Genomic DNA, 10,871 nt, shown 5'->3' with positions numbered 1-10,871 from the left:
AAAAAAGTCTGCTGCATTATTTAAGTGAAGACTTGTTTTCCCCTTTTCCCCTTTAAAATAGAAAAAGGACCAGGACCTTCTTCCTTAGCTTCAGGGATCTGTTAATTGGCTCCCCAGTAAAATTACAGAGAATCAGCTGCCTGATAATGATTGTAAATGACAGAGACTATCAGGTTTACCTTGTGATGTCCCTAGGGAGCTTGCAGTTAGTTTAGTCTGAACTCTGCGTCAGCTGTTCGGGTTCCTTTCTTCTCGGCATGCGGTGGCTGGACTCAAGCTGCAGTCTTTCAAACCTAATTAGTGTTAGGGGAAGAAGGAGGGGAAAAAAAAAAAGAAAGAAAACCTTCCTCTTCCTTTCCTCTACTGACTTTGTAATGCTTGCAGTGTAAGGACAGTGCCTGATTTATGGTGCAAGTTCATTTTGGGTTTTTATGTAGCATACCAATGTCTTCCATTGTGCTTGCAAGAAACGCACAGCTTAGTGTGCCAGTCTTTGAACTGCATCGTTCTTTCTTCTTCTGCATAGTAAAGAAGCACTAATTTCCTTAGATCTATTAGAGTTTGTAGGTTTATAATAAAATAGGATATAGTTAATTCCACACATTGCTCAGCTGAGAGCTGGAAACCTTCCAAGCACAGAGCAGACTTTCTTCCAGCCATGGTAGGGGGTGTTGTCAATAGAGTTAGTCAACAATGCTTTTAAGCCTTGAAATTTCAGTAATTTTTCAATTGTAAGACATCTCTCTCTCATCCCCGCCCAAAAAAGAGAAGACAACATTCCCTCCAAACGTTTTAACTGTAGAGCTGCTTGCCAGGTTAAACTGTTAATATACAATTTAAAAAAAGCATGTTCTGAAGGTTTAGATTGTGAAATAATTTGGGAATGTTTTGATTTAAAGTCACCATCCCCTTCCCAATTTTTTCTCTGCAATTACTAGCGTATCAGTCCCTCTGGGTCCAATCCTGTATCGCTGATATAAAGAGAGTTTTACCACTGACTTAAAGGTCCAGATCTTCACACCCATCTTACACAGTGGGGACAGACAGCAGTACTTTCCTGGATTTCTTCTGTGTCCTTAGCTCTGGGTAGGGATGGAAACTCTCACCTGCCTTAGCTTTTCTGTGATACCATGACTGCCCCGATAACTACAGGGAAGCACCTGTCCACTTGTCACTTGCAAAACAGTAATACCGGTGAGATATTTTTAAAGACACATGAGGAGCCAGGAGGCCAGTGACAAGGGAGAGTGAGATGTGTATGCCTAAGTCCCCCAAAGTCCCTTGAGAATCTCAAACTTTGTGCATCTGTAGCTGGCTTGTGTCAATATTTATATATTGCAAATTGCCTCTTACATCCATAAGAAATAGCTACCAGGAAACATTATTCTGGAGCCCTAGTAACCAACATATTCTGCTTTATTTGCAGAGAAAGGCTCATGCATTCACTTCCATGTCAGCCTTGGAGTAGTCCGTTGGGCTTGGCTGCCTGCTTGGGGGCAGAGCCTCTGCCCAGTCAGACAGGCTACTGGTTGTTGAGATGTTGAATGGGACAACACAAAAGAGCAGATCTGTAGGCAACATCTTGAAATTGTTCGGAGGCCGAGCAATCACACACCTGAAAAAACACCAGAAAATAAGAAACTAAATATTTTGTTGTGTCCTTTGGGCTTGTTTAAGGGACACAAACGATGGCAAAAGAACAGCAATCTTTTGCAAGGTTTAAGTGCACATGAGAAAATATCTTGAACAATTAAAGGGTGTATATTATAAGATACCATTTATAGGGCCTGGGTCCACAAACCATTGGAACAGATCACATTTTTTTTCACTGCTTGAAGTCTTTAAATCTAAAGACTTCGTGTCTACGAGTTTTGCTCCTGCTCAACCACAGGTTCTCAAGCTTATTGCAAGAATCAGAAAGCGGAAAAGGTCAGGTGTGTTTATTTGTAAAAAAAATAAATAAAAAAAAATGAAATACATGGACACAGGCAACAGCACTAACAGTACCCCACAGACTCTTTTCTAAGGACCATGGTTCACATGTAAAGACCCATTAAAAGAACTTACATCAGTTGTAACCACCGCCGGAGTTAGGCACGTCTAACAATCCCTTTTCAGGAGCTATCCCAAGCAATAGCAAGGACGCTCATCATGATTTAACCTTGGGAAGGGATCTGGGATATCAGTAAGTGTGGTCAGTGAGTCTTCAGGGAGGCATGTTGCTGGATTGGCAGGGGATGCTCACATTTGAGGTTAAAGTACACAGTTATAGTTGTAGGTCAAGACTAAGGGGTTATGACTGAGTCCTGTAAAGATTCCACCTGTAGCTTGGATGGGAGAAGCTGCCTGCCATGGGCATGCTTTTACACTTCCATTTGCAGGAGTGCTTCAAAATTTACTGTACCTCCTTGTCCGCAACTAAAAAAAAATGTGCTGTGTATATTATTGATGTATATAAGTTTTATCTGAACTATACTCCCCTGTTCTTGTACGGATTAGGCTCTTCTATGAGACGGTAGAGGCCAAAGCAAAGGATTCCAAACAAGTCTAATGCTTTGCAGAAAACATCTCCGAAACAGTCCTCCTGCAATTACACAACAACCAAAAAACCCCAACCAAAGTTGGAGGCAGTCAAGTCGGCTTTGCAACCCACTAGTGAGATTGCTCAAGAAGTACTTTTGGACTGTCATGATTTAGTATTTGCATGATGGTAACACATAGGTGTTCCACTTATGGACCAAGAACCCACCATCTTTGGCACTTGACAAGCTAAGGTCAAGGAGCTTGAGGAGCTAAGAGTCAAATTAATATGAAGTAAGGATACCTGACACTTGTAGCTATTTGAAGAAAACAGTTCCAGGCACAGATTCAGATCCAGTGTAAGGACTCTGCATTTTATACTGATCAGATCAGCTTACATCTCCACTAGTGTACATGTCAGTGATTGTGTTTCACAACCAGCAGCCAGTAAAAAGGCAAAGCCAAAAAATTAGGCTGTCATTCAGCAAAAGCTCTAAAACTTGATCGTGGGTTATGTACTCTGGGACTTATAGGGAGCCAGAATTTCAATATGGGATTAAAAGAGCCAGCACCCCTGCTAGGGAACAAGTGGCTCCAGGGATATGTGGCACTCTGCTGTACCCTTATAAAGCTTCCAAAGTGTTTTATAAAAAAGGAAGGAGGTTTCAGTCCTTACAAGATAATGTGGGACCAGTCACCACTGCTCAATTAAGGACTGTGTATGGGCAAGGTCCCCCAAGTACCTGAATTTCATTCATTCATTCCCATGCTTCATCTGGCTTTATTGTTTGCCTTGGTGACTCCATAAGTTATTGATTTTTTTTCACAGGGGTGGAAATAAATGGTGCTTTTTGCAGTGTATTGCCACATAACCCTCAAGCCAGCCTACACCAGCATGCAATATCACTTCAGAACATGTGGCGTAACACAAGGGTCTGAAGCAGCAGGGCATTATGCCCTGTGATACCAGTGTGATCCAAGTCAAGGGTATTTTGCATTTTAGTGACATTGTGGGTTGTCACTGGGTAAGCTGGCCAATTTGATGATAGCTGAAGAGCTGACCCATTGTTGCCAGCTAATTATAGAAGCTGGCATTAGACTGATAAGGCAGAGGAGATATTGACTGGCTGCACTTAGTAACAATTTCCCTAGTCAATGTGAGCCCATGAGATCTCTTATCCCATGAAACTTTCAGGTATAGGACCCATAACACAAAGATTAGGCTGATAACACTCACTGCTGACTGATCTTACCCACTGATGAAACAGTAACATGGGGCCTGGCTGTGCTCTCAACATGGGATAAGTCAAGTGGGACTCCACTGACTTCAGGGGAATTACTCCTGGCTTACACCAATGTTAGTGAGATGAGAACCCATCCTATAAACACAACTCTACAAACACTGTGATATAACTCACTGGGGAAACTGCTGCAAGTTCCTTCCACAGTGGCAAAAGAGCCAGCTTGCACCTCACCCTAGGTGCAACATATGATATGCTGTTGTCACTGGCACTCAGTTCATTCTTCTCTGCAAGCTGCTCCTCCAGCTCTGGGCTTGTCCCACCCGTCACCAGAGTCTGGAGCAAAGCTAAGACATGGTGGTTACAGTAGGTCTGGAAAGAAAAAGGCATGCACAAGTAAGAAAATCTGCAGGTTCAGAGGCACCTACAAAACTCAATTCACTCAACCTGAAAAGGAACGATGGGGTCACATCTATTGCACTTACTGAAACTGGGGAGGGTCTCTCTACAATGCATGCTTCAACTCTGTGTCTACAACTGATCTGGAGACGGTTACCCACAAAAACATTGCAATTGCAACACAGATATATTCTCAATTTTTGTTCTATATCTTCCTATGGAAGTACATCAGAAACAGACATTTCACAGAAGACTTTATTTGCACAAAATAACTATTTTTTTCATTTAAAAAAAGTTTCTGACAGCACGTTTTTGACCATCTCTAGCTTTGTCCATCCCAGCTCTAAGGGAGTCATGTAATAGGGTTTCTATTACTTGCCTCAGAAGACTTTGGGCATGTCTACACATGCTATTGATTCAAAGTAGCCTTACTGTGCAGTAAGCCCACAGGGGAGCATGTCTATACACGCTCCCTCTTGGAAGCAGATTTGCTCCCAATGGAAGCAGCCCGGTACAGGGCTGCTCCTGCCTGGCTCTGCCCCCCTGCAGCAGCCAGGGGGAGCTCCAGGCTCTACTCCTCCCCCTTCCCCCACCCCCATCAGGGGCTGGCAAGGGGCATGGAGTGGTCCCAATGGGCACAGGGCCAGGAGAGCTCGGCCAGCTGAAGTGGCAACTATCTCCTGGTCCTGTGCACACTGGGAGGGGACCTGATGTGCACGGGGCCAAGAGAGCAGGCAGAGCTCTCCTGGCCTTGTGCACATCTGGACACAGCTGCCAGCAAGCCCTCTGATGGACATGGGGTTTACTGGGACCTGTCCAGGGTGTGAAGCAGCTGTGGGCAAGCCTTCTGCCAGACACGGGGCACAGGGCTCGCAGGCAACTGCCCTGCTTGGCATGGAGTTGACTGGTCTGGGGAGGACAGGAGGGGATCTGGGAATCCAGCCCTCCCTGTCCCTTGGAGCAGCCAGCTCTGTGCTGTGTGGAGCTGGCTGCTCTAGGGAACGAGTTGAGGCTGGAAATCCAGCCTTTGCCTGTCCCGCCAGAACAACCAGCTCTGTGCAGTATGGAGCTGGATGCTCTGGGGGATAGACAAGGGCTGGATTTCAAGCCTCTGCTCACTCCCTAGAGCAGCCAGCTCTGCATGGGGAGCCAGGGACAGGGGGCAGAGAGCTCCCCACTTCTCACCCTGATCAGCTCCCAGCTCCTGGAGGGAGCCGAGAAGATGAGCAGCACCAGAACCATGGACAGAGAGCACCCTGTCCCCTGGGGCCCCCTGTTCGCTAGGCTGACCAGGAGCAAATTTGCTCTCAGCCAGCATCTACACGTTTTACTGTGCAGTATCTACTGCACAGTTAGGTTACTAGCTGTATTTATAGGTAGTTGCTAAATGCACAGTAGACTAATTTACTGCACAGTAAATGCAAGCATGTGTAGATGGTGATGCTTTACTGTGCGGTAGACTAATCTATTGTGCAGTGAAATGCCTCATGTAGACACACCCTTTGTTTGTTATCAGATGCCATTTGGGACTTTGAAAATCTCCTCCTGTAAGTCTCTTCTTGTCAGTCTAGTAGGCTGCACCACATTTTCTCATACTGAGCCAGTCTTTTCCGTCACTCAGTTTTATCTTTCCACCCTAGTTATTCCTCCTTATACTATCCTAAACAACCTTGCTTCCTCTTTTCTGTCCAGCAACTGCAAATAAATGTAATTACCGAAGCACACTGTAAAGGCCTCAGTTGGACTCTGGGCAGACCAACAGTGAGTGACAGCTTCTGCCCCAAATTGCTTATTGCCTAAATAGACAGGCCAGACACAGGGTGGGATGGGAAACAGAGGCATTAAAACATGGAGCACCTTGCCCTGGGTCATGCAGCAGGCCAGTGGCAAAGACAGGATGACAGCAAGTACCTTAGGATGGTAGTTGTGTTTTTTTAAGCTCTGCAGTGTTTTAGACTTGAGCCATTTCCTTTGAAAGGAGACCCATGAAGCTGGAACTGCCCCAGAGCTCTTAAAATATCTCCCAAGACTGGCGTTATACTGCATTCAATGAGTCTGTAGTCCAATCCGTGTAACACACAGCAGGCCTGATTCTACCCTGTCCTGCACTTTTGTTGTTATTTGATAAGTAGTGAGGGCATGGAAAAGGCTTACAAATGAGAATGGTAGCATTGGACACCTATTCTGCACAACTGTCAGTTGGTACAAGCAATTTAAGCAAGGAGCTGGAGTTTGCTACAGGAACTATTAAGCACACCCTAAAACATTAAAAAGACAAAGGTAGAAGAAAAAAAAAAGCCATGGAAACTTTTGCAAACCCCAGGAAAAAAATACTTGTCGTTCAAGTTCAAATTTGTTGCAAAGATATTAAGATTTTTCTTATTTTTATCCCAGCTTGTTCCTTCTATTCACACTCTCAATGCTTCTGCTGACTTATTTCCATTCTTCCTTTAAAGCTCATTTTCCATAGAGAACAACCTAGTGGAATCTGTCACCTGCATTCTCATGAGGAAAGAAACTAAACAAGCTGTAGAGAAGGAATGGTGTTACTAAATCCAAGCTAAACTTAAATCTGCTTAAGAACATATGACCACGTTGTCGGGCAAAAGGGTATAATGCTGTTAGAGTAATTCTCAGCCTTTTAAAGTAAGGCGCTATAGTCTGGTGTTATCCAGAAGTGATACTGCTCCAGGGGAATCTGCACTTTACATATTTAACTGAAGCGTGCTGAGCTCTTTAACATATCATTGCTGTACTTTTTGACATCAAAAGGATTGTATTTCCATACTTGGGTGAATTAATAGGATTTGCGTGTCACCCTCATTCTGTACTTTCGTTGCCGAGTTATACTGCAGAAGTTTGAAAGAGAAAAAACAACTAGAAATGTCTAAGACAGAGTGTGTGTATGTGTGTGTATGCATGTGTAGGCAAGATTTCAATACATATTAAATAGGTCTCCAAGCTAACGTTAAAGGAGCCAGGTTCTTACAATGTACAGGAGAAACATTACCAGCTTTGCTATGTGTTATTCAGTTACTGCTTGAAGGATAGAGATTCCCCTGGACACCACCGCACACATGACGGACGACTGTGAATCCCCATACTTCTACGGCTGTGCCAGTAAAGCCCACTGACTTCATGTCGAGAGCTGTGTCTTTGGAAAACTCAACTGGAAGTGTGGAGCACTTGAAAATCTGGCCCCTTTTTGACTTGCTCATGACCAAGCCAAAAATGCATGATAGGACCTGAATTCAGTCCCAGGCTCTACTTCAAGACCACAGGACTGTTCTTTTCTTTCTTTTTGCATCATTTCTTTTCTGCCTAGAGAAACATCCAGAATCAGACTAGAATAAAAGCTGATTCTGCTTATGACTTCCAAGGAAGCTATATTGTATTTTCCAGAACATACAGCAACTGCTTTTGCACCACACCAGCATCTATCACCATCTTTTTCCAGTTACAGGAAAACACTGGCTCTGAGGTAACCTCAGAAAACACAAGGATATTCAGTAGATCCTAATAATGATCAGAAAGCTGAAATGATATTTTATGGCTGAACTCCTCCTTCGTTTCTTTATTCTCCTTTACTAGTCTTATTTTACCAGTCTCCCTCCAGACAGTGCAGCTGCTAAACAACATCTCGTCTCTTTTTCTCCTTCCCCATACTTACGGACTAGCTAACATCTATCCAAAAGTGCTCTAAAAGCTGAGCTGAGAGTTCATCATTCCTCGACAGACCTGGGATCTTAAGTCTGAGTGAAATTTTATCCTTTAAGACAAGTCATGCTACATCTCAAGTTACTTTTACAGTTGACACTAGCAGTCATTAATTACAGTCAGGCTGATTGACATATCAGTGACTAGCAGAAATATAATACTTTCCCTAACACTGAAGCCTTCTCAAGAAAGCGTAACTGGACTTGACACTCTTATTTCGGACTGCTTATCCCTTTGAGAGATTTGTTTTGTATTTATTCAATTCCTGTAAAAAACTGCCACCCAAGCAGTATCCCCTTACACCTGAATCCAGAGCAAATCACATGGAATTTGACTGCAGCATGGATGGTGGTGGTGGGGGAGGAAGAAAGGGGCACGGCCCAGTTAAGAAAGAAGGACAGCCAGTTTGGGAGTTGCAAGCTTATATGAATTGAGCTGCTGACTTCCTGCCAAAATGCTGGCTCAACTGCCCTACGCTTTCCATCACTGGTGTCACTCACTCCTGACAGCAACCTGAAGCTGTGGAGAGGGGGAGGAGGAAATGCCATTATTTTGTCTCTGCTTTCCTTGCATTTTCAATGCAATGTGCCAGGTTAAATCCACCCTTAATAGCTCAGATGATTTACAGGGACATCATCTATAATTTATGCCAGTTAAAGACTTGTTCATTTGAGAGGTTCCTAATCTGATGTGGCCTGCAAACTTTTGGACCACCTAGGGTCTGTCATCATGGCAAAACGTATAGTATTGGCTGCATATCTTATAGAAAACACACCGTCAGCTTGAAATAAATTCCTCTGAAGTCAATGGAATGACTCCTATTGAGTTCAATAGGTTTCACATCACACTTTAGGTGAATTTTAGTATTATTGCTGGACTAACTGCCTGGAGAATGAGTTTTTCTGTTTACGCCCCTGCAAACAGCTATATCAGGGCGGGGTAGTAGAAATTTATCTTGCACCACATCTTACCACTGCATCTCAAACCATCTTTGGAGGAGCCCTCAGCTACATGAAGGAGCCAGACGTTTGAATCTCTACAGTCTGTTTGGTCTTTGGCATCATTAACAGAACCTCCAACAAGGGGGCCAAACTGGTGTCATATGTAATGGTGGTTTGAGTGCATATCATTTTCTCACATGGATAGATTAATTCTGACTGCATCATGCTACAAAAACCAGATCTCACTGATTATAAATATCTTTTACAGCATGCAAACATTCTTAGGGGGAAAACAAAAACGACATCTTATAAAGTAACTCCAGATGTTCTATCTATAAAACATGCATTGTGACAGAGAAGCGAGGGTGCGTATAACTTTGTGCACTGCATAAGACGTATCTGAGAAATGATGGCTCTCTAAATTCGCTCTAGCCAGTGGAGCTCACTATCACAAGACATTGCTTAGGTCAAGAGTTTAGTGAGTTGCAAAAAAGGATAGCTATTTACAGAGATGGCACTCAAGGGATAAGCCAGTCTCTAAATTAGCCCACCAACCACTTTTCCCATGGTTTCTTGCTCTGTGGTGTGGTACAGCTCATAATGGCTCCTGGTAGAAAGAGCAGGCTAGACTGGCATTTTCTTTGGCCCTTGATGGTTGCAGTCCCTCTACAGAGGGTATGATGTAGGAGGTAAGCGAGGTATCTACTTACAGTGGACAGAAGAGAATCCAAAAAACTATCTGAGAAGATAGCTCCACTGGAAAAAGGGGTGGAGAGATGCAGCTCCTGCTCTGGGATCTGCGACCCGCTGCTTCCAGCACTCTGATCAATAAAGTGGGCATTTGACATGGATTCTGCAGGACAAAATGGCAGGGATGTGAAACAGCTTAGAAACACAGGAGTTACCACATAGGACTGGAGGAGGAAAATGATACCTCTAGCCCATAGTCCTGTCTCCCATACTGGCTGCTAACAGAAAAGAAAGGGGAAAATATGTCCAGTGCTCCTGACCTATCATGCACTGGTGCAAAAACCTTATTATCCTCATAATATAAGGGAGAGTTTTCTGAGGAACCCAAAGACCATTTCCAAAAAAAAAAAAAAAAAAAGTGTTTTAAGACTTCAGCTTCCAAGTCACTTAACATGGCTTGTAAAAGTTAAGCCACAATTTCTTTGCTTCCAAGGGTGGAGTTTCCACTGGTTAATTAAAAAGGAAATCAAAGAGCCATCTGTTTAAATAGGCTGACTTTAGTTTGTGAACACCTCACATCCACTGTTGGGTGATGGAGTACAATGAAGTACTCCGTCTTGTCTGCCCTCGCCAGCCAACAGAGTTGCAGAAGAAATCCTCATAGAAGGCAGGGTAGATTTGCACCTTACAGACTAACCGAAGTAGATGTCCTCATAGTTACAAATGACATTGCTTTAACTTTCTTTTGTGTTCAGTGAATTGTCTCCATGCATCCAGGCAGAGGGCACCTGCTGTGCTACTGAATGTACTAGGTATGTCCTAGTATTGCTGTGTTGCTAGGGAGAATGTTGATGAATGACAGCAACACAGCTGGAGAGGCACAGAATGAGCATAGGAATTAAGACTAAGAACCCATTTTTTCTGTTAAAAAAGCACATGTAACCCTTCTTTGATTAATGATTAATTTATTTCATGTCCCCCAGGGCTAAGAAACATTTGAACAGATAATCTGTAAAGCAGGTGACTAAAGCTGTCCAGGTTTGTGTTACTATTAATGGGTCCAGGTGCCCAGGTGCTCCATCCAGAAGTGGATTCTGTATGAAGACATTTCCCAAGGTAAGGTCTTGGTTCAATCAGATTCATAGCTGGTGGAAATCTACATTTCTCTATTACATGTCTCTTAAGAGTCTGCATATGAAAACCATGGATTTCCAGGAACAGGTTGAAATAATGTAACAGATTTGGGGGAGGGATTCACATTCTTCCTCTCTCCCTGGGGGAAGAGGGGCAGGCAGCATCAGGTTATTTAGCTATTTCTCTCCATGGACTCAGGAATTTCTAGCAGTCCTTATTCCAGAGGCAC

The 10,871-nt window shown here is 43.6% G+C and overlaps 1 protein-coding gene across 1 annotated transcript in view; it reads right to left on the bottom strand.

Annotated features, from left to right (window-relative positions):
- Window positions 1–1,434: 1,434 nt before the first annotated feature.
- The window catches only part of LOC102375383 (potassium channel subfamily U member 1), a 69,657-nt gene continuing 60,220 nt past the window's right edge, over window positions 1,435–10,871 (bottom strand). The window contains 4 exon segments of the mRNA XM_025210364.1: window positions 1,435–1,615; window positions 2,472–2,584; window positions 3,939–4,133; window positions 9,529–9,671. Of these exon segments, the coding sequence (XP_025066149.1) occupies window positions 1,435–1,615; window positions 2,472–2,584; window positions 3,939–4,133; window positions 9,529–9,671 (632 nt within the window).

This window comes from Alligator sinensis, unplaced genomic scaffold (genome assembly GCF_000455745.1).
Source record: "Alligator sinensis unplaced genomic scaffold, ASM45574v1 scaffold722_1, whole genome shotgun sequence".
NCBI classification, from domain to species: Eukaryota; Metazoa; Chordata; order Crocodylia; family Alligatoridae; genus Alligator; species Alligator sinensis.
This window is presented reverse-complemented; position numbering and strand designations above follow the sequence as displayed.